At 38.6% G+C, this 25,426-nt stretch overlaps 1 protein-coding gene across 1 annotated transcript; it reads right to left on the bottom strand.

The window, feature by feature from the left end:
* Positions 1 to 1,404: 1,404 nt before the first annotated feature.
* On the bottom strand, positions 1,405 to 21,194 carry npm1b (nucleophosmin 1b). The gene is made up of 11 exons (XM_078260076.1): positions 21,098 to 21,194; positions 20,704 to 20,786; positions 19,691 to 19,810; positions 19,246 to 19,339; positions 17,927 to 18,018; positions 17,073 to 17,131; positions 16,808 to 16,880; positions 9,715 to 9,813; positions 4,748 to 4,843; positions 4,582 to 4,656; positions 1,405 to 3,373 (listed from the first exon to the last, which is right to left on the bottom strand). The coding sequence occupies exons 1-11, from the start codon at positions 21,144 to 21,146 to the stop codon at positions 3,320 to 3,322; spliced, it is 894 nt and encodes a 297-aa protein (XP_078116202.1). The 5' UTR covers positions 21,147 to 21,194; the 3' UTR covers positions 1,405 to 3,319.
* Between the last annotated feature and the right edge of the window lie 4,232 nt (positions 21,195 to 25,426).

The raw sequence follows: 25,426 nt of genomic DNA, 5'->3' as shown, positions 1-25,426 counted from the left end.
GGTTTAACAGTAAAAAAAACTAAAAACTTCAAAATGTGTGACTCAAAAACAGCTAGGATTCACTTTATTCAGGTAAATGTTACAGGGAGATTTAAATAAATCGATCAATATGTTGATCTCATCAAACCATGAATGAATGAATGAATATCCAATACCAGCAGTCATGCATAAACTAATCAATAAAGTTTGACTAAATGGACAAAATGCAATTTTGTTCCAACACGTTGAGTCAGCCAAGACATCATCTACTTATATCAATAGTACAGTGTATTACAATTAAGTTTGCATTGACATACACAGTAAATCCGTGCAAGCCTTGTTTCTTGTCAATTGAAATTGAAATTGAAGATGTCTCTCACCACATGCTTTTTCACAGTAGGTACTTCAGGTCACAGATACAAGGCAATATTATGGATAAAGAAAATACTACATAATAAATCATAGAAAAGTCTCTGAATTACTTTACTCTGATACAATGGTAGATGCTTACTACTACTACTCATAATCCAAAAAACATTTATAATGCTGCTCTAAACTTGATGTTTTATCATGCTAATAGCATTGTAAGCCATATTTCAATCACATTGTGCCCTAAACCTACATCAGGTTATCGTCGAAGATCACAATGTCTCTTTTTTCCCCACTTGAACATAGTAAGGGACTGGCTTTGAAATGACAATCAAAGGTTGGACAACTTAAAGATGACAAACAGCAGGGCTAAAATAAAAACAAGACAGTATTTCAAACATTTAAAAGGGGGTTAAACACTCAATATAAAACATTTCTATACCAAACTAGAACACAACATTTCAAATCAAGATCACGACAACACCTCCAAGCTGCAAAATTAGCTATTAGCAAGGGCGGATTAAGCATACACTTAACAATATAAAAAACGCAAGAGATGTATTCACAGAAAAAGAGTAGATTAAATTTGATACAAGTATTACAAATCATTAATGAACAACTGCCATGAAATCATAGGCAACCAAAACTAAAATCATAGGAATTGCAATCTGCTTCTACTGAAACCTCACTACAAAGAGGACACTACAGAGGTAAATTATCCGGGCAACTTTAATGACCTAAATTAGTTGAAGAAGTAAAGTTTACAGCTAAGGAATTTCACAACAGGAGGGTAAAACCAAGCAATTTAATTAGTTAAAGCTGGTATCTAACTGCCAACATTTGGCTCTTAAAAGGCATTATACAGGATCGTAAACACATAAGCACAGAGCGATTGTATGCTTATTGTCATCAGAGCACTGATATACAAGAGTGCAAACAATTATGGGGTTGAGTTCTTTATGGGGTTTCTGTAAAGGTGACGTGATGTTACTCTAATGATATTTTCTGATATATACCTCATGATTATGTTGTTATAAATAAGATAACCAGTGTTCATAGTTTTGTAACCAGTTTTTAGTGCATTAGAGTACATAGAAATACACGGCAAACATTGTAAATACCACGTCGTAAATATAGTCCTGGAGATAGTTAGCCTTGTTTTCAACTTTTTCTACATCATGTATATAAATTACTTTAAAGAAAAACATTTTGGTCAGGGCACCTGTGTTGGTTTTATAGAGCTCATAATACTCGAGAATGTTTTGTGTACTGCTCTTATGATCATTTTTTGCTACAGATTTTGCAATCACTGTAAGGAAAACCCTCTCAGGTTATCACAGATGTTCATAGGATTGACATAAATTCACACTCCAAAAAAATGCCATCTGAAATAGTTAGTCAGCAGGTTTGCAATAAAGGCAGGTTCTACAAGTTTAGATAACATAACCATAACTGCAAATGTATTGAAAGCATATATATATATATAAGAAAAAAAAGAATGACTGCTCTCATACAGAAATGTCAGGTGCGTTCCTGGTAAAAACACTGGATGAAACATTTCTTGTGTACTCAGATTAACTGGCAACGATACGCAACGGTCACAAGGTTGCAACTGCACTTGGATCTTACAGTTTCTAGATTGTATTCTTTTTTCTACTATTCAAGTGAAACGTTTTAAAAACAGTTGAAAATGTTCACTGCAGGAAACAAAAAAATAATGTTTGGTGTTGTTGGGCAAGTTTAAAAACAAATGACTGTATGTTCAGCTGAAGTAGATGCTATGACCAAACTGACTGACACAATTAAAAAATAAAATCTCATATTGACTTACTCTGACAAATTCCTGTACAATATGTATTGAGCAATTATGCCAGACAAATTTATAGTACAATCTGTAAGCGTGTTTCGCAAGCTAAAAAAAATGCCTCATAAAGCCAGAGCCTAAAATAACAAAACTAGTCATTGTCCCCCTGTATCAGCTGTCAGCCTTATACTGTTTAAATTCACACAAAATGGGACTTTGATTCATCTCAATTTACAGTAAAGATATTTAAAGGCACATTCTGCAATATCTCCTATTGCATTGTTGAATTAACAAGGACCCACAGTGTCATGGATGCTAAGAACTGAAACCAGGCTCAGCCAATATCATCAAAAAGCAGAGCTATAGCACCAGCAGTTTGCAACAGGTGCCGACTATACGTGAAGAAAGTCAGATCTAGGCATGCCTCTCACCTTCTTCAGGCAAGGACAGGAATAGCTTCTGTAATTCGACAGTTACACCTCCTGCAGTTGCTTTCATTTTTATAGCTGCTGTTCAAGGATTTATATTTTACATCAAAGAGCCCTCGTCGGTAAGATTGGAAAATGTTTGTTTTTTAACTACTCCTTGTGGTAAAAAAGATACTATTAAAAAAAAAAAGGTAGGACAGAGGGGCCACATACCAATATTAGCAATGAATAACTTGACTAGGTTCTGTCTGGTCTGCCTTGGCTCTGAATACTTGAATTATGTTGTTGCCAATTTACATATGTTATTTATAGGGACCATAAAAATCTGCAGGTGCAACATTTATTGCCTGCAGGTGGCGCAAGTGTTAAAATTGCAGCAGCTATTTCTTTCCTGCAACAAAGACATCTGCAGGTCCTAATTGGTGGTGCTATTACTTTCTTTCCCTATAGGTGGTGCAGATTGGCATGCAATGAAGTGGACAGCTTGTCTGCTGAACGTAAATGAGCGAGTTTGTGAGTGAAATACGAACTAGCTCCAGAAGGTGCTTCGGATCTAAAAACCCGATGACACCCGAGTCATTAATGGCTTTACCCATTTTCAGCACTCAGTCCTTCTGTTCACTCCAAGTCATAGTTAGCAATGATGACATAATAAGGCCAAGTAGGAAATCTCGCTGACTGTGCTTTTAAATGTCTCGTAGGATGCAAAACATACAAATGTTACAAAGTACAAGGTTTGTTACTTCTTCTCAATCTTCAGTGTTTGTACAAAGCTCCAAAGATCCTTGACCACCTGAGGAAGGTACGGAAAGGGGAGAGAGAGATAACAACACAACAGAAGAAACAAAGAAACAGAAATTATAAATCTCACGAATGAAGCGATATACAGCATTAGACATATGACTCACTTTTACTACAACATGCTTTTGTGCGTCTCGCCTGTGGGAACGCTGAGTTTAGATGGGGCTGTAGGGGAATGACGACGGGTTGGGTGGGGGCAACAGTACATACCAGAGTATATGACTAGGTGCTCCAGGTCTGACAGATCTCAGCCTTGGCTGATGAAACCAAAGCACTTCCACAGATGTTTCTACACACTGGGATCAACAAGCTCTCCCCGATTCAACTCCACCCCCACACTTTTCCTTGTCCACCCAGCCCTCGTGCCGGTCTAAAGAGATTTCACCTGCTCTCATAACTGTCCAGTTAACATTTTAACGGCAATGCAATCACAAATGAATGTTCAAATAGCCCTTTTCAAGTGGCCGCCTTCTTACAGATGCTTTGATACAGAAAAGACAGTTTTTCTTTCTGACACACTGCCTAGAAACATTTAGTCTGTGGTGAAAATCTAAAGGGGTTTGGGTGAATAATTCCTGCTCTGCAAAACAATGTGCAGGGGCTGTTTTTCTTCTGAAATGACAAGCAGCATTAGAAAAGATTTAAGTACTGCATTTAGAAAAACCCTCTTTTGGGGTGGTCAAAGGCCTTGAATGTGAAAGAGACTGGTACCATCCACATACCACCAGTCCCTTCATTAAGGCTACAAAAGACACACACTCCAGTAAATCACTGAGAAAGAGTTTGCCTTGGCAGGTGTACTCCCATTCCATCTCAAAGACACAAAATGAATATAATTCAAAGAGAACACACTGCTGGAGAGACGTTTGAGGCATAATGGACAGTGTATGAGGACAGTGTGAGGAACAATAATGCATTCCTGGGTATCTCTCATGGCAAAAAGCTCTTAAAGCTTGAAATAAAGGTTGATATAAATGTGCCCGTGGCTACAAACCAAACAACTCTGTTAACTGTTTATGAGAATAAATGGGTAGATCAAAAAAGCAAAAAAGCTGGGAAATTGATATAAATTGCACATATGATGTAAGAGCAAAAAATGTAACAAAGACCAATCTCAGATGCCTCGTAATCAGGGCTCTCAAACCCACGTGCAATCAATAAATATGTAGATAATACATCAAATGACTCATGATTACTTACATTTTTGTCTGAGATTTTAAAAGAACTCTTCACGAAATTCTCGAACTTCTGCTCTGTCTTGGGTAGTGGTTTTCCCTGATGAAAAAGGCCATTAACTCATCATCTTAACTGTGCGTCAGATATTCAATTAAGAGTAATAATTTGCAAAAGAGGATGACAGCCTTACCTCCTTGGCTGCCGTTGACAACTTCTTCTTAATCTCAGTCAGAGGGGGAGATTTAGACGGGCCAGCCTGGGGTTTGTCTTTTCCTAGGACAGGTGTCTTGAAAAAGACATCAACTAGATAAGAAACACTGATTGATATGTAATATAGAGAGAGATTTATAGAGATGTAGATAAAAAAGATAACTTCATATTAGGCCACAATATTTCTTCTTTTACTCAGGTTCAGCTTTTGCTATAACCGTTTAGTTCTGTGTTCTCATTTGAACTCAACACAAAACTGCTAACTTATTAGTGATGAATCCATTTGCTGACCAACAGGCCAGTGTGGACTACAGCCCTATCATGACCCATTTTCTCTGGGTCTGTGTTTACAGACTTGGCGTAGGCAACCAGCTGGAAGAAGATAAAAGCACTAGAAAAAGGACAAAAAATAGCTCAATTACACCATCTTTTTTTTTTTAAACAAATACATCAGGTACAAATTACTTTTTTATTGTTTGCAAGCAGGAGAGGGCAAGCCCTGACTCTCCAATGAGTATTAGAAATTGTTTGTCAAATGTGTTTTTACCTTGATATCAACTAAAGGAAATAAAAACAAAGTGCAATGACTGTTCTTTTCAATTAAGGTTATGCCGACATTAAAATAATGACTTCCACAAGAAAAGATTACACTTTTTTTTCTGTTCACCATTTATGTATGGTCAAGACTAAAACACAAATACAGTCACAAGCAACCCGTCTATTTTCATTTGTGGTGACATTATAGGTGCTATCTCAACACATGAAGAGTGCCCTGTGTTTGTGAAGAAGAGAGCACCATGAGCATTGAACTAGCGGGCCCACAGGTGTGTTCAGACCTGGGCAGTTGAGGCCCTGGAGGTCCTCGATTACGAAGTGTCTGAATGTGACACGACAACACACACGCCATTCGCCGTGACTGCATGTTACACAAGCCACAAAGCTTGCCCCTACATGTAAAGCCAGTGTGGAATTCTGTGAAATTGCAGGGTTTCATTGATAGCCAGACACATTTTAAAGGAGGGAGGAGCCCTGCATGAAGCAACTCTTTACCATGAGAGTCAAAAAACAAACAAACAGCAAAACCTCATGAGCAAATGATTCGCCAGTAATTGATTTTCTTTTTGGTTGATGATTGTTTCTACTTCAGAACAATATATTATTCTACACTGCAGTTAAGCAGCTCAGTGGGTGGAGAATGGCACAGATCATTTCAGGATAAAGGTATCTATTCCTACTGGAAACGGCACGCATTGTAAGTAAGTTTGGTATAATTCTTTTGTTTCAGATTCTAACAATTTTGATTTAGATCTCTACGTACTGGTTCAAATTACTGTCATATTATCTTTATTTGAGTCAGAAACTAGACCAAAATATGTTGAAAGCAAAAACTTCGGGTTACACTTTACTACATAAGACTGACATGACACCGTCATGAACGTGTCATAAACATTATAAACAAGTCATAAACATTTATGACATAAAGCTTCTTTTAGTAAGTGTCATTGAGTTTTTGTCATGATAAGTTATGGTTAGAGTTAGGGTTCATGTGTCATGACTGTGTCATGACACTGTCATGAACACATGACAGTGTCATGTCACTCTAATGTAATTCAAGTAAAGTGTTACCAAACTGTTTATTTTCAGCAGATGTAGGCTGCCATAAACACTGATTTGTCATAAATGTAAGATGGAGGATTAAGCGCAGTATCTCAGGAACTGATGAGTGTAATTGAAAAGCAGGATTTCTTAACAACTTTCCACTTCTTACATTGGTTGCATTTACTGCTTACATTTGGAACTGGTTGTTTAGATAAAAGAAATCAACAAATGGCATGTGTTACTACTTGATACTTTAAGCACCTTCAGGCTTTGAAAACCAGGGCTTGAAATGGTTAAAAACAGGTGGAATGATCTCTCTAGTTTGAAAAAATGCAGTCATTTGTCCCTGTCCCAGAGAGATCTGCATTTTATAGCGCAGATCAAAAGGCATAAAATGAAGACAACCTTGAATCACACATACCGCACTTTGGGAAACAAAGAGCACATATGCTGCTGGCTTCTGGCCAGACAAATGTACTACATATTTATTATTTATGGGAAGCTCTCTACTTCCAAGGGACAGCTGTGGACCTGAAACAGCTGATAAACACACAACGCCAGCAAGCTTTTTCATCTGGACCAGACACTGATTACAGATGCCACGAGACACGGAACTTAATCACAAGCACGCTATCATTTGATACAGTGTCTCGTCTTCAATCCATTGCAAACACATGGTGTGACACCTTTGCTCATCAGGTCTGTCCAGCGATGGTAATGGTCATTGGAATGAGAGCTTTGTAACTACAATTGCCAGTTTTAAATCAAACCTGAAGACGCATTTTTACTCTCTTGCTTTTAACTCCCTTTAATTCCTTTTTTTTGTCAGAGCAATGGACTTTTTATTTTTTTTTGTATTTGCAAATTTTGTTCCATTGGTGTTTTATACTATGTTACATTATTTGATTTTACCTTTGCCTAACTACATTCATGGAATCTTGCACACTTGATTATGTATATTTAAGGCATACTGTTTCTGCCTTCCCTGCTCGACCTGTAAAGCACTTTGGGTCAACTGTTGTTCGTTTAAATGTGCTATACAAATTAAATGACTTGACTTTGGAGGCCCTCTGGGAAAATGTCAGGTCACAACTGTGACTTTAATCTATTGACTTGTAAATGTAAGTAAAAGGTCTTTTGGACATTTTTCATGCACGACAGATCCAGTCATTAGGGCCATAGTTACTGTAGAAGCCAACATCCTTACACTCACGGGAAAAGTAAATAAGCACTAACAAGATAGGCACCTGCTGTTAACACATGTCAATCAGTCACTAAAACAATGACTCACACCCTTTTGGGATAAGCCTGATTGAAGTGGTATATACTTTACGACTGTGACGTGAACTTGAAGGCATCAACTTCTTCAAAGCCATCAATCAAAAGACCCCAGCTGCAAGATAAAGTTACTTCAAATCAGCATATCTCGAGTTAGCTGGTTCTCATGCCGAGCCTGTTACGCAAGAAGTTGCAGCGACATGCCGGGCTGTGAGAGGTGAGAACTGCGGTACTGGCAACAGATCTGACAAGCCAATCTAATGACCAGTCACCTGCATTTAGTAAAGAAAAAACAGACATCCACGCCCGCTTCCTCACTCCTCAGGGGCATCTGGAAGCGCAAGCTGCGCCAGACATCAAACGCTGGTAATGAGAGCAATTGGGAGAAGGTGTGTCCAGGAAGTGAGGGGTGTGAAGAGGTTGTAGAGAAGGAACAGTTGTTGTGTACAAGTGGAGAGGGGATGGGGGCAGTTGAAGCACCACGGGCCACAAATTTAAACTGGCGGGATGGTTTCGGGGGTTCAGTTGCCCATCGGCTAATCCCCCAGTGCATTTCAAGAGCCACTGTGTTATGTCCGGACAACGGCCACTACAGAATTAGCTGCACTCTTCCACACACACACACACACACACACACACCAATAACGCTGGCCCTGGGGGGGAGGGGGGGCGGCGGACAGCTTTCTCGCCACAGGAATTTAGCAATCCAGTGGCTTAGTGTTTAACATGATAAAAAAATGACAGAGCTTTCTATCAAGACGTCAGACAAGAAATTACTTTTTTTCTTTTCTTTTTTTTTTAACGTGTGCTGGGTGTGTGAATGTGTGAGATGGTGTGCCTTTATCATATGTTTTACCATACAATGAGCCAGCATTTGCATGCCAACACATAATGCCTTATCTGAACAGAATTCTGTCCAAGTCATTTTTATCAAAGTAACATGCCTTGTGATATTTGTAAACTTTCAGAGGAGGTTGCCAATTTGTATTCCCTGATGTGTAAGTATGCTACAGGGAGTTGGGGGGCATCAAAGGTGGCTGCAACTCAAGATGGCGGGGTCAGGCCAAGGGGTCACAGGTTTAAACCCTGCCCCAGGAAACCTGTATAGAGGTCAGGTGTGTTTGCTTAAAGAGAGGCAGAGTTCAAGCTGTGGGGTTTGAGAGGCGGCTGTCCAGGACATTCCATCCAAGAAATTAACTATCAGGTTGAGCTAATTGCAATGTGCATTTATGACATTCCTTGGCTGTGGAACAGGAAGGCTCTCCAAGTATTTCTCTCTTTCCTTTTTGGCATGTTTTAATTGTGAAACCCTTGGTCATAGACAGCTTGTGTCTTTTCAGGCACAGGTTTGAGCAAAAGGAATTTAGCAGGTTTTTGTCTCTTATAAGTGCACTGCATTCTGTAATGCATTTTTCTTACAGGCCTTATCAGGTTTTCAAGTACGACATTTTACATTTGCTGCTTTATTGTGGAGATTTAAGTCATTTTTTGCTATGTTGTGACACGTATCTACCTACCAAAGTTGCATCACATGACAGTAGATAAATGCATACTTCTTTGTCTGTTCTTCTTTAAAACTGATTTTCATTATCTACCATTCTTTTGCATACTTTTGAGAGTGACATGTCTTTGATAAGGAATAGAGTTGCTGACTTTGACAAGAGAGACTGCAGACCTAATTAATGATAATAATAAGATAATGTCTGGTATTCAGCACAAATCTAGCTATATCATTTCCAAACTAATTTTAAAATATGAACAAACAAAAAATAAACAGGACTAGGATGGGGGGGGTAAAAGGGACATTTTACAGGGAGGGGTGCAATATGGATACAATATAGACTTGTTGGTTTTCTGTGCAGCTAAATAAAATATTTATTTAAATCTGAAAAAAAAATAATAATAAAAAAAAAGAACTGTCCCACTTCATTGCACCTTTTAAACCTGTGTTGCCCGTCCAATAAACAGTGCTGAAACATCTGGTTTTTAGTTAGTTGAACCTAACAGCGGAGCCTTTTCTACATAAATTACCACAAGTAAAGCTGAGCAGGTGATCCAGCCTTTTCCTACCTTCATCTGTGGTTTGACCGCTGATCCTGATGGTTTTCCTGCGGGGCAGTTTTGTTTAACCGGAGTCTTGTTGGGCTTCTTTGCTGAAAGCTCTGGGCTCTGAGAAAGCAAGGAAAAACAACCAAACTGTATAAATAAGACATCTCCAGTAAGACATCCCTATGTTTTTAGGAAAGAGCTGAATTAATTAGTCTGCTTTACAGAAATGCTCATAAAGCATGTAAATATTGATATGTAAAAACAGAAAATGGCACAACTCTCCGTCTTTGTATTTAAAGCTCAGAAAATATATACTAAATGACAGTAAATCATAGTAAACAACTATGAGATGACAGCAGGGGCACCATACTGAAGTTAAAATCAGCTGTGTACTGTATGTAATTAACACTTCATGAAAAAGTACCCTGACTAACTTTGTAGTAACTGAATGAAAAACTGCAGCACTGCTACAAAAGGTTTAGTCGTTGGCCAATTACCAAAGCTAACAGGCCCCTATATACTGTGTATACATTTACCATATTATCCCTGTTGGTTAGTTTCAAACTGCGACAGTGATTCCTTTTTGTCAATGCGTGACTTTCAGACTGTTCCTCTTGATGTTATGTTGGATATTAAAATAACTTTGCCTCTGTGGGGCTCTGGTAGTTGGGTCATGTTGTTTTGAAAACTCCCATTGCCAAGCCTCTTTTATAGCTGACAAATCATAATTGGCTTGTAAAATAATGTGAACCACATTTTTTTAGAAGTGCTTGCAATTGCGGTTACTTTTCTTCTTCTTCGTCTTTTGCCATGAAGTCTTACGTTATTTCTCTTCACTTAGACTATTATAAACTTGATGTGTAGACTATTGTTAAAAGCATTTTAACACATGAAGACAAAAACATTGACATTCCGCAACACAGAAACAAAAGTATGACAGCGTAATGTCATTCTGGGGTGGCTGTGGATCAGTGGTAGAGCGGGTCGGCCCTCAACCACACGATTGGTAGATCGATCCCAGGTCCACATGTCAAAGTGTCCTTGAGCGAGACACTGAACCCCAAGTTGCACCCCGGACGCTGTATGTGGCTGTCCACCGCTCCTAATGTTTAGCATGGGTTAAATGCAGAGATTTCACTACATTGTACTGTATGATTGTATGTGAATAATAAAGTTTCTTATTCTAAAAGCTAAAGGAGGAGTGGCAGTCCTAATGTTCAGAATTATAAATGTATTCTGATTAAGTATCTCAGTAAAAAGGTTTGGGTAGAAAAAACATTACTGCAACTAAACCTGATTTGATATGTAATCACAACTGAAATCACCTCCAAGCACCAGCGCTTTATGAAATTACATGGGAGGCACTAGACATACTTGGCAATTTGTCACTGATCAGATACTTAGTAACCCAATAACTTGTCATTGTTCTTCTCCACACTGGAGGCCTTCCTGTCAGGTTTCCATTGCTCTCAAGTCACCTGTGTAATTACCTTGTAATAGCCGAGGCAAGTACCTGCATTTCCTGAGCACCAACCCTTTCTTTGGAATGGGCTAGAAGTGTAATTGCCTGTGTTGACATAACTGCTACAAGGCAATTACACATGTTATTTCCTAAAGCTACGCCTGGCAATACAAGAAGCTGTAAGGCTGTTACAGTGTGGTGTGTGTATGTATGTATGTATGTATGTATATATATATATATATATATATATATATATATATATATATAGATATAGATATATATATATCTATCTATCTATATATCTATCTATCTATCTATCTATCTATCTGAGGGATATTATTCTACAAAGGACAGAAATCATTCAAGTGGAGAAAAATTGTGCTTTATTTTAATCCTTCATAGATGCACCTCAGTGTATGTTAAAGAGTTTTACACAAGATGATTTCCTTCTCTCCTTTCACCAATGGCTTAAATCACTCTGTTTCCACCACCAAGTGTAGTAGTAAAAGACTAGAAAGTGTAGACTTTGTTTGAGTCAATTTATGGTATGTGACAAGAAAAGATCAGCGATATTGTGTTGTTCATGTGGTTTTTGGATAGAGAAATTAGAATGGAGAGGGTTAGAAGTGGAAAGATTTGCCAAAAAGGTTAGAAACCTGTCACTGCTGTAGTGAGGATCCGCTTATTCGACTCGTTTAAAGCCCCTGAAACCCGACGGCGGCAAAAAAGGCAGTCGGACTGATCAGTCGGCTCCCCGAGGTCCAAAAAGTGCCTTGGAACACACCGAAGCGACGCAGTTTTCGAAAACAATGAAAACCGGAAATGACAACGCGTCACGTGGGTCTGGCTTCTCCAGCCGATAGTAATGGTGGCTTGTTCGAAATACGATCTCGTATTTTACGAAAATAGTTCACTGAAACGCGTTTCTGAAAACATTTTAAGCGAGAAATAGGCCATACAGTTGCTGAATCTGTCTTCATTTCAAATCAACAAGGGTCAGTTTAAAAGTTTGGTGTTCGTCACTCATCCCGCTCGTTATTTCCGGGTTAGCACTGGAGTGAGTCAACTGGCCACACTCCGACCAAGCATGTCAGGTCGGCCAAAATGAAGGCCGACAGCTCCTCTGAGGGACAACGGCACAGAACACACCGAACAGACTCGAGTCACTGACTTCGCCAGACAGTCCGGTGTGTCAGGGCCAAAACACATAACCACATTGAAACACTTAGCAAATAAACTGTTTCAGTCTCTCACTCTCTCTCTCATTATCCCACTTGATGCCATTGTCTTGTTCTTTGTTTGACTACTTGGAAGTCAGCTACATGACTGTTTGCAATCTCCATGAATGCTGTACACAAGACGTAGCAGCCTCAAGACTTGTGTTGGAGCAGTCTGAGATGTTCAACACCTCAAACCATGATGTCTTTATCCAGTTTTTGACTGAAAAGAGTCTTCTTAAATACAACTTAACTCAGCTATTTATTTTTCTTAACACTGGCTGTGTTATGGTCTCAAAGCCAACACTGGCACTGCAAGGCTGCTCTGTTGCCAAAATTATGATAATTGTCTCAATTAATGATGTAGGATTGATTTGTCATGGCAATGCTGTCAAACTGCAATTCAAACATCGACCACATGTAGACCATATGCCTCAGGATGTTATTTTGTAACACACATCTAATAAATAATAAATTATGCAACTCTAATAAACGTGTTTGCTCATCACAAAGGGCAGGAAACATCAAAATCATTCAGGAAAAAACATCAACACAGGCACACTTTCAGCTGAACCTAAGGGGGCTCTCACACCTGCCTCATTCAGTTACATCGGTTAAATCGCACTAGAGTTCATTTTCCCCCTTGTTGCGGTTCGTTTGAACAGGTGTGAATGCAGCAATCGCACTTGGATGCGCACTAAAAGCGGACCAAACAATAGGGTTGCACAATATTGACAAAATGTGATATTGCGATATTATGAATATTGTGATATCGATATTAACTTCGATATTTTTTAAAAGTATGTAAAATTACAAAAGTTATGGGAAAACGCATCAAAATAGATTCATAACAAATACAACACAAGGTGTATTTCAACTGACTGTCATATTGGACTGGTACAACATGAATAAATAAATAACGACCATGTCTACAGAACAGGACATGTTTTACTGGTTGTACAGTATAAAATAAATAAAGAAAGAAAGAGAACAGGACAACTCTTCTTTCGCTTCTCTGATTCGTTCCGTTTTGTTGTCTCTATCTATTTCTTCACTCAGAATGTCACTCTCTCGAAATATGCACACACGTGGTACGCTACATAGTGCTTGTCATGTAGTGGACCCGTGCGCTGACGTGCACTAACATGTGCAAGTGGCACGGTAACTGGCCAATGAAACATGATCATTACAGCATTTCTAGCGGGCTCTAAATCAAACACAACTAAGCCACACAGCCAACGGACGGGACGCAGCGCTCCACAAAATAAAAAAAATATTGCACACTTTCCATATAATAATGCGCAATGTGATATCGCGATAACGATATTGAGTCGATATATCATGCACCCCTAACAAACAAGCGGACCGAGACCTCCTTGATGAGGTGGTCTCGGTACGCTTTCAATCGAACTCTGGTGCGGTTCGTTTGTGGTGTCTGACCAAGCATCCGATGCCAAAACTATCCATACACAATGCTATGGACACATTCAGGTTGGTACTTAAAACAGTAATGAAGTTTAATTCAACAACAAAAAAAGGTTATAAAAACTTATATTGACATATTGCTAAATAAGTCGTCAAAAAAATAGTAATTGTTTCAAGCCCTACTTTCTAGAGTTGTGTGCTTTCATTAGTAAAGAACAAGACAGGATAACAAGGAATATAAAGAGAAGAAGGGTGAAGACAAAGATTAAAGGTCATGGAGGGGAGGGGTATGGGGAGACGGAGGTGGAGGTATTAGAGGAGAAGACAACAGAATAAATCAACAGGTGACAGAAATGCTCAGCTGTCATCTGACCCTGAGGCAAGGATCGGCGCTCACGTCGCAGGTATGCGCATCTGCCCTGCTTTGATCTTTGCCTGGCACAGATTGCACTTGGATAGCACGTTAAAAAAAAGAAAAGAAAAAGAGAGACAAGAAATCACAAACAGACACAGAGGTAAAAATGAGGCAGATACACACATGCACCCACACACTTGCAAATGATTGTGGTAACACGCAAAACAAGTGTTCAAAGGCAACGGCCAGGTGCAAAGCTGAAATGGCATGAGACGATAAAAAGGAGCATTCATATTAACAGTGGGATGACAGAGGGACAAAGATATGCAGTGTTACAGAAAAATGAGGGAAGATGTTTCCCATAACTGGTGTGTGTGTGTGTGTGTGTGTATACTGTAAATGTATTGTTGATGTTTGTTGATGCAGAATGTGTGCATTTTTTTAAGCAAGTATGCATGTGTACTTAAATATTTCACAGTAAGCGTACATGGCTACAGTGTGTACTGTATATACCTTTGAGTGTGCGTGTGTGTGTGTGTGTGTGTGTGTGTGTGTGTGTGTGTGTGTGTGTGTCTACGTATAGGATAACACATGCCGCCTTGTTGGTGAGACGGTGAGAATTCAAGTAGATTACAGAGGAGAAATCCAATCATTACGCCACACAGACCCTGTGTTTTACTCATGGAAAACAGGTGGGCACATGAGCGAACAGGATGAAAAAGTTCCATGTTTTGTCCCATACAAAGAGGTGGACGGTCAGTGAGTGCAAGAATGGGAAGGGCCTTCTGAAATGAAATGCTACTATAGGATACAGTGTGGGAGTTTACATGAAGTGGTAAAAACAAAAAGGGGAGTGGGCAGACAGCAGCAACACAGAGAAATTCCTTTTCACACAAAAAAACTGAGGGCAAGCCCTTGGCTACTCTGACACCTGGTGGACAACAGGGGACAGGAAACACTGCAAATAAATGTCATCTACTGTACAAATTAAAGTTTGGTTAGGCATAGGTTTGGGCGGTAATACGGTATACCGCTGGGTCTAAAAATAGCAACGGTATCAGTTTCAATACCGTCAATAAAAATAAAATGCAATGCACTTATATAGGAGACAAGGATTAAATATTAAATTGTGGTGACCCACAAGTAAGACTGAAAGAGACATTCACCAAGGTACTGTACCTTTAAGGGAGAGGTGTTATGATATACGAGTTCCGGGTTAATGGCTGAATTATGTCAAACGACGACGGTGGTGAAAATGCTGCTAGCGGCGCGGCTAACGTCGGTGCTATCTACGTAGCCACCATCAAGTTACCGGACTTTTGGCAGCACAACCCACGGCCGTGGTTTCAGCACATCGAGGCCCAGTTCCAGCTGAGAGGAATAACACAGGACGTTACAAAGTATTTCCATGTGGTATCGGCCTTAGATGCCTCAACAACAGCCAGGGCTATGGCTATGGTTAGAGGCTCCTCCGGCTAACGGCAAGTACGACGCACTCAAAACATTCCTGTTGGAACTCTTTGAACTGTTGGAGCTGGAGAAAGCAGACCGCCTGCTGTACCTGAACGGCCTTGGCGACAGCAAGCCGTCCGAGTTAATGGAGAGGACGCTGGCTGTGCTGGGCGCAACGGATCCCTCATTCCTCTTCGCCCACATTTTCCTGCGGCAGCTTCCAGCACCCGTGTGCACCGCACTGGCCTGCTCCCCCCTCTCTTCCTCCAGAGACTATCGGGCACTGGCTGTGGAGGCAGACAGGATTTTCCTCGCCAACCGGCAGCAGCACACGTCTGCCCCGCTTGCACTCCACAAAATATAATTTATGTAATTATGTGTGGTTATCATCACGTGACAGTGTGGAGGAGAAAGTAGTTTTTTGTAAGTTGTTGTTATGGTATTATTGTTTCAGTATTAGTGTTTGGTATTCAGTTTCTGAACGGTGCACAAGCCAACAGTTTGGTGACGCCGTCTGAGCCTTATGGCATAATTATTAATTAGTCATGGTAATACCGTATACCGCGGTAAAATAGGGAGGTGGTTTGACGGTATCAAAATTTGGATACCGCCCAACCCTAGTTAGGCATTTAGTTTGAACAGTGATGGAAGTGATACAATTAAAACAATCCAAAATTGTATGTATGTATATATGTATATATATATATATATATATATATATATATATATATATATATATATATATATATATATATATATATATATAATGTACCCTGGCATAAAAGTATACATCAATACTCCAATATCCAGCTGATTATTACAAACTGCATGTTTTGAAACTATCAGATATTTGTATGAACCCTAACTGCGGTTTACTTTTTTCAAAGTCCGACCCTGTGGGCCCCCTTGGACAAACCTAATACAACTGCATCTACCAGACAATTTATTTTTCTCTATAGATTTCTACTCTGATATCTAGGTGTTTATTTGCAATGGGCATCAGAATGAGATAATGATATCCTTGGAAAGTGTAAGTCACTTTGAATTTAAAAAATATATATGTGTATCATGCCTGTGTGGCCCCCTGGGGAGGTGCCCCTAAAGCATCTTGCAGCTACTGTCATGTTTTTCGCAGGTACAATCAAAGTTACACGTTTTCAACATTATTTATAAAAAGGAACAAGTAAAAAAGACCAGGCTTACTTTTTTGAGATCTTTTCCGACAATCTTCTGGGGCTTCACACCATTTTCTTCACTGTCGTCATCTTCGTCGTCACTGCAAAAAGGAGGAAGAGAAAAACCGTTAACTCAGGTAAAAACCAATACAACACACATGCTAGAAAAGCAATTTAGTGAATAAAATGATTCCTTATATTATGTGTCCATTTGACTAAACATTGAGCCAGACACATGGTGTTTTTAGCATTCACAGTGAAAAAAATCAGCATTAAAAAAAACCCCAACATACTCTTCATCATCCTCATCGCTGTCGTCTTCATCGTCGTCAGAATCCATCTTTAGTTTTTTCTACAATGAACATGAATCATGTTTTTGTCAGAAACACTATTAGAGCTTTGCAGAGTAGTTTAGAGTTGTCATTTCTGTTTGGGTATTAGCATTAGATGACAAAATAACAATATAGCATTGTTTCAATATTAACTTTTTTCACTCAATGTGGCAACATGCTTGGTTTCCTGTATGTTTCTTTAGCAGGTGTGCAGCAAGCAAATGAGCACCACTGCTACAGAGAAGTCTTAATGCCGTAATTTAAAAAGTTCCCTTGGCCTTTGGAATTAAAATAGCCCCACATCATCACATACCGTTCACCATACCTAGAGACTGACATGGGGTACTTTCCATGAAATCATCTCTCAATGCAAATCAAACCAGCTATTAGGCTAACTGAAATAAAACCATGCCAATCTCTAGGTATGGTGAAGGGTATGTGATGATGTGGTGCTATTTTAATTCCAAAGGCCAAGGGAACTTTATCAGGATGCATAGTATCCTGGATCCATGAAATAACTGGCCTTTAAAAATACAAATCTGCCTGCCTCTATGGGAATTTAACATAGGGGTGTACTGACTTATGCCCCCTGTATTTTAAGGAAGAACATTTATTTATTTACGATACATTATTCATTCAAAGAAAATTGGTGTCCTTAAAGGTTGGATTTTTCCTCCTTTTTTTAATTAAGGCATTAAGATCAATTTCCAAAAGATGATTTTTTTTTATTCCTCTTTTTAGTCAACTTTAGCATGGGTGTGCTAATTTCTGCACATGACTGTATGAAGCTTCAATGAACACACTGAGGTAGCTACCAATGGAGGCTTTTTCCCCGACAACAGGCTTGCAGGCCGCTTCACTGGCGATGTGTTGTTCTCCTCTTCTTCATCCTCTGAATCCTTCACACCTACAAAGCAACATACAGGTTACTGGCACTGCACAGTGATGCATTCAGTTTAGTTTGGATGTACCTGAACAGCCCCTTGTATAGACTGTTAAACATTATTAGAAACAGAGAGTGATATTTGTCATTAGTGACTACGTTTACATGCACATAATATTCCGTTTTTTGCCCTTATTCCGAAAAAGACAATATTCCGTCAGTGAATATCGTCACAATATATTCTGTGAATATAATACAAATATTCCCGTTTACATGCAGCTGTGCAAAATACAATTTTTTCTAAGTTTACCAGCGGTGGAGGACTTGTTGGACCGTGCGAACACAGCATCCCTCTTTCATTCCTTCAACCAGCTTTTTGAAAAGGTCGGCGTAGCGATGTGTGCGCATATCCAAAAACCTGTTGATATCAAAGTCTTTGATGATGTTTAAAAGTTGCTGTTTCTCCTTCTTATCAGGTCTGCAGCCTTGCAAACTGTTGGCTGGTTGGTTTGTTTACATCAACCAAGGCAACGCACAGAGCTGACCGTAAACAGTAAACAGGCATGAGGCCGTAAATTGGGCGTAAACTGCGGTAAAAATCCTGATTGAGACGCATATTCCAAATGTGCTGTATACATGTCCAAAGAATGCCTCTAAAACCCGAATAATACCGGAATATTCCACGTCTTAATTGGAAAATGCTATATTCAGAAAAAGGCCTTATTCGGAATGTCCAACCGGAATATGCTGTTTACATGACTTGTATCAAATTCGGAATATTGTACTATTCGGATTAATAGTGGAATATTGGTGTGCATGTAAACATACTCAATGAATCAGTGAAATGCTAATTCTAACAATTAGAACATCTATCTTTAGCTCCTTATTAATCACTGCAGTAGTATAAGAAGCAAAGCCATTTGTAAATCATTGTTTGTGATTAGTCATAGTAAAAAGAGTAGATCTGTTTTTCTACTTGAAAATGTCTTTCCCAGTTATTTGTTTGTCCCACCAAAAAAGAAGCAAGAAGAGACGAAATAATGAACACATTATAATTTCGGGGTCTATAAAACGACGCTCCATCAACTTCACTGTCCTTCTGACTGACACGCTGGAGTGTGGAGTAGGTAAGGACTTCATTTTAAAGATGTGGTGAACTGTTACCTGAGTCATATTTTGTACGTGTGTGTCTGTAATTCTAGAAGAAGAAAAGGCAGTAGCAGCACCTGTCACTGTTTCCTTAATACTCACTAACAAAATGCTGCCCGCTGATGTGAACTGGTCCAGAGCCTGACTGGAGACGGAAGGTAACTGGAGGTGTGATCTCAAATCCACCTAAACTCATCTGGACAAGAAAAATAACAATTACAACAAAATAAGCAATTTTATCATTGCTAATACAATTATGCATCCTTTCAACTGGATGTAGAATTTGCATTTACATTCTACACTACTGGTTTCTGTATGCTCCACAGTATAAATGAGCTGTCCTTTTTAAGTTTTTGTCATTTCATTAAGCATGAAAGAGGCTGAAAAGCTATTTTACATTTACTATTACTCATTTAAAAAAGATAACTCGCAACTAGGCATTATAAACTATACATATCACCTAATAGATGTGCCTTTTCTTTACTTATATACCTGAGAAAACCCTTTAATTCATCACAAAATGCTATCAGCTATGGCGTTCACTCACAGAAGGCAGGACGGACGGTTTCAGGACAGCCAGTGGCACTTTGGTCGTCTTTCCATCATAAGTGAGGCCTTCGACTTCCACCATGTGGAACTTATCCTCAGCCTCAGCTCCCAGACACACCTGTAAAAGCAGCGCAGCTGACTCCATACAACTCAGCATCATCTCCATGTCTTTGCATCATCAGGCTAACGTTGCTCCTGAAACCCTTTGACCTGATGCACCATGAATAAAGCAGGTTTTCAACTGACGACCTTATGTTTCTTTTTCAATCAAATTTTATTTAGATTTAGATTATTGCCTCCAGTAAGGGTCTAAATTTCTTCATTACCCGGTAAATGCCAGTTGAATACTACAGTTCCAGTTTGACAACGCTTGATTAATATTGATCTCATTACTTGATTTAAACTTTAACTAGTTAAACTATTACCTGTCATTTCAGTAAAGGTATCAAACATTTTTGGGGTACAGCTGTTGAAATTAGAGCCAAGACTTTTAGGATCTAATTTTAGGGTTGAAAGGTTTCTTGCTTTTCTCTGGTTCACATTTGAACAAATCCTTTGACTAAGGCAAACAAATACATGAAAAACTTTCATTTGGTCTCTGATCATTTGTGATTGGTGATCTCCATTATTTGATAGCTTGGTTTATAAATGGCTTTTTTCTGTTTTTACAAATGAACTCTTCAGAACTGGACTGAATGTAAATCTTAGGAACATAACACATGAAAATAAAGTACAAAGGATAATGTTTTTATCCCTACTTTTGTTGAGCAGCTACACTGAGGTTTGCCTAGCTAAATTGTGACCTCCTCACTGCGTACGTGACGTTACTGGTGTTACGTTAAGTTCTGGCTACACTTAACGTATAATTTCAATAACGCAGCTCACGTTTTCAACGTTTAAACAAATTGCTACTTCATACATCTAACCCTCGTGTTCTTTCCCTTTGAAACATACCCGTTATTCAGTGATTCTACGTTAAAATGGAAAGTCAATAAAACGTGTCTTCCTTACTGCTTTGAGTGACAGCTGTTGTTCCGTATCATCGTCGTCTACGTCAACTTTGAACTCCTGTTTGTCCGATTTGAGGGTACAACCTGAGGAAAACGATACACGCAACGTGTAACTAAGCTTATGTTTGCACTTATATTGAACAAAATACACAAATGCATACAATAGTTTGAGATACGGGGGTTTACTCTTTGCTATAGCTGCTGTATATCCATGCCTTCCTTCGGCTAGCTAACAAAAGAGCTGAATTGGCGCCAGTAGGGGCAGGCAGCTATTTAACGTTAGCTATCTTCTTCCAGCTAAAAATGTTAAATGGCTATTTGTGCCTGATAACATGGCCGTAAAACTGATTGTGCGACCGAATTTCTTTTAGGTTTGCCAGAATAGGAGAGCTCACCAAACAAGTACATTTGTGGTCTGCTCAAATCTGTGATATCGTCCTCCATCTTTGAAGTGGGTGGTTACACTGCCGTAAACGGTGTGACGGACACATCGCCGAGCCTATGGGGAAGCAGAACGTGACTGGCCTTAAAAACACGTGAGCCAATAGAATTAAAGACTGGGTGGGACAAATGAAACTGAATGTTCTAATGATTGAACGCTAGATGGAGCTCTCGTTATATAGAAAGAGGTAATCCTTTAAGTAAATAGCCTACTATAAACAAAAATGTGAAAAATAATAACGACTTAATAATATAATTAATAAATACAAGTTAGAGGTTATGAATCATATTTCAACAGAAGCTATAAGAGTATTATTTTTATTATTATTATTTATTATTTATACATGGTCGTTAGACAGCCTACAATATGTACTCAAAGAAATGAGCAAGGAAACAGACAAAATGGCAGCAGAGAAGGCAAATACTGTTGACGTTTGATTATCAGGTAATTAAGTGTAAGTTGTTCTTTGCACGACCTCCAATTTTCTGAATATCTGCGGGGTATTTATACAGTAGTGTGTATCTTTCTAATTCGTAATGGCTTCCTCTATTAAGCTTCACACCTTTTATTAAGATTGGGATATTCTCCATTATGCCTATCACTTAAAGAGCTCTTTGGACTAAATAAAAGAGGACTTTGGTCAGTTATATTAAAAGTGTAGCCCAGGGGGCAGTTGCAGCCTTTGATAATAAAACGGAAAGCCATTGAAGTCTCAGATATTACATAGAAGAGAAATTAACCTATGGAACTTTCCAAACTGCACACAAAATAATTGTATCAATGGTTTGTTTTGGGGGGATAAACAAGCTTTAAGTGTATTAACACATTCCTCTTTTTGGTTTGTTGATTTCAATTATAAACATATATTTTAAGTAGTCAAATATAAATCAGATTATTAATCATATATGTTGCTCAAAGACCAAGGCTGTTACACATTTCAAAGCCCATCAGTTATATCATTTATGTATTGTATAAAAGCACTATAGATTTTTTTTCTCCATTTTTGATACTAGATTTCTTGTCTTGCTCTTAATATTAGAGCAGTATAACCCTCTGGTGATGATTCACTGTTTTGCTCAAAGGAACTGCAGGCAGGTTCTTATATTTGCAGGGGCTTCAATTAAGGCCATTCGGTAGTTGGACAGTCTACTTACCCACTGCGTACTGCAGGCTTCCAACCTTCCAGTTCAGCACTTTTTGTGATCACTGTCACCGTGATTCTTTAAGTGCTTGACTTTATTTAATTTCTGTTGCAAGAGAAAACATCTCAGAGCGCAGACACAGGCATCTAAAACAAAATGCCTGAAATCTAATTGTGAAGCAGCAGCTGAATAATGCTTAATGCTAAATGTTTTTCTAATCTTAATGAATGCCTTAGAGTGTGTCAATAGCCGGCCCGTATTGAGCAGGTGTTGAGTCACTGATCCACAGTACCAGTATTACCTAAAAGGAATGAGTTGTCTTCATGCATGCCTGAAAGCTTGAGAAAGCTTTAATGTGCCACCGACTGCCAGGACACGTCTGCAGATCCGTTGTCATGGCAGATATGATATTGTTGTCCATGTCAACACATTTACTTTGCACTTTAGTACAGATTCCTGAAGGTGTAAAGATACAATCATTTTAGTTTTTTTTATATTTACTTGATATTACATTGACTAGTCATCGTCCATCACCACAGAGTCTGTTTCGGTATACATTTCTATATGCTTTATCATCAGAACAAAATGACTCATTATTATTGCCACTTATTTTACATTACTGTTTCAAGGAAGATGGTGACAACGGTGTACTTTTTGTCCCTGCATTTACTCTTGTATGCACACATGCATATGTGGAACTGGTTGTGGATGTATGTAAGAGTGGCTACGGGCATATGTGTGTGCACATACCCTTGACTGAAAAAATGTGTGAGAGAGAATCATGAAAGCATGTCATGTCAGCAGGTAGAGTTAGTCTCTGTCATGCTGTCAGACTGCAGAAAGAGTTGTTCATTTTTCACTTGACTCAGCTGCAAGTGACTCACTGCTCCAGGATGTTCCTGCTACAGCAGCAACAGATTGTTAATAATCATCATATTAAACCGTATATCCAGAATATGATGACTTACAGTACAAACCCATATGAATATAGTTTATTTTCTTTCCCTCTAGTAATTGGTCTTACATACTTGATATGTTTGTAGATTTCTTCTTTTGTAAAGGCATTGCTAAAGGAGAGGACTGATTTTTCCAGGCAGTTTCAGACCAATTGTAGTCTTATTGATAAAAAAAAAAAAAATGGAATTAGAGGAAGGCACATGACATCATAAAATATAATATTTGTTTCCTGAGCAATAATACATTCAAAGACAAAACTAAATAGTATAGGACCATTACATCTATCACTGAAGCATTGTGGTTCTACGGCATTACTAATGTTGGGTGATCAATGAAAATATTCAAGAACAAATGGCTGTGGGGAAATCAGTTTTGAAATGCCCATGATGTCAAATGTTTTCATTTTACCAAGCTGATGTTAGTCTGGTTCACCAGAGTTAAAACTGTTGATATTAGGTGTAATTCATTTTTCACATCTAGCGGAACAAAAATATTTTCATTTGTTCCCACAACTAGTTTCACCCACATGGAAAAACCTGTTTATGAATATGTATTGCAAGAACACTTCATATTTGACCAAAATGTACAGCTCATTAAACATCAAAACGGAGGCCAATATTATAGAATTAGAGAAGATTTAGAGCTAACAAGACAAATACTTGTTCCTCTCCAGCAGAATTCCTCTGCAATATGCAGTCGTTGTTTTCCAAGTAACTCAAACTAACGGGCCGTGGCAGCATTTTAAAGTCAACAACCATAAAAGCCTATTGTCAACAAGGCCTCACATGTCAACACATTAGCAGTGATCTAACAGAGTTTGGCAGTCTGTTGCTTCTCTAGTACAGCAGCTGTCAGGGCCTGAAAATGGTTGTTGAGACTGTGGACTAATATTATTACATCTGATATCAATATCAAAATAATAATTTCAATATCACACTTGCTCGTATTAGTCATGTGTTGTACAACTATTGAGGTGCTGCAGAACATTTTGACAATCAAGCCATATCAACATGTTAAATACACCAGAGCCTCCGTAAACTACAACTAATCTTCATTTCTACAGTCCTATTCTTAAATTATTTGCTTTGTATGAAGTAATGTATGTAATGCTTTGTATGAAAAAAATGTGTCACTAAAACAGATACAATACTGAAAGTACTTGTTGTCTGGATTAGGTTATGGGACTATGTTCTTTCAAGTATGCATTAGGATGGGCCTTTTCTTCTGGTTTTACATGCATATCATACAGTATATAAACACTCTTTCCTATAGAAGAGAGATCTTCAACAGAGGGTCGGGGACCACTAGGGGGGTCCTCAGAGTCAGTGCATGGGGGCCTCCAAATTATTGTTAATTTTTGAAAGTTTTTTCAAAAATGTAAATGTCTTAACATAAATCCAACATATTATTAGCTAATATTAATCACAACTGTAGCTAAGGTAGTCACTAAGGCCATCCACAGATGCAGTTCATCCTAAGGATTCCCTGTGCCACAGGTATGTTTAACATTTAAACCTGATATATAAAATCATGCCAACAATTATTAGGCAATTTGAATAGCTTAGAATTCTATGCAAAAAAGGTATGTATAAAGGCGCCGCCCTACAAGTTAGTGTAGGGTTTGTTTAATATGCAACTTCACTTCATACAATATATGTAGGGTGTCCCTGATCCATCTTTTTTTTTCAGTTAAGGGGTCCTTGGCGTAAAAAAACATTGAAGACCCCTGCTATAGAAGTCTCAGTAATAGTTATGGTTACAGTTTAAAGTCGTAATATATGTGTTAGATAATCTGTGAAAATGCAGCAAATTACAAATTATCGAACACGTTCGTTGTTGTTACCTGATAGCTGAGTATTGGATTGTCTGAATAAACTGTATAATGTTTCAATTCCATATAAAATATGACACTTTCTGGAGGTCTGCCAGCATGTCAATCAGCTTCTCTTCATGAATCAAACATGACTGATCGTTGAAGTCACAACAGCTGCCTGATAATGACTTAAATGTTGACTGAGTATCTCAAGAATGGAAACAACTGATGGGAGCCGAAGGAGCGTGATACAGAGAACAACACAGCGTATGGTGCCCCTGTTCAAAACAGAGTGTTTGATAGGAAGTTTGATATACCCAGAGCCTCTCTTGTTCAGCTTGTGTGGTGACATTTTATTGGATAAGGACCG

The sequence above is a fragment of the Sander vitreus genome, chromosome 10 (genome assembly GCF_031162955.1).
Source record: "Sander vitreus isolate 19-12246 chromosome 10, sanVit1, whole genome shotgun sequence".
In the NCBI taxonomy this organism is placed as follows: domain Eukaryota; kingdom Metazoa; phylum Chordata; class Actinopteri; order Perciformes; family Percidae; genus Sander; species Sander vitreus.
This window is presented reverse-complemented; position numbering and strand designations above follow the sequence as displayed.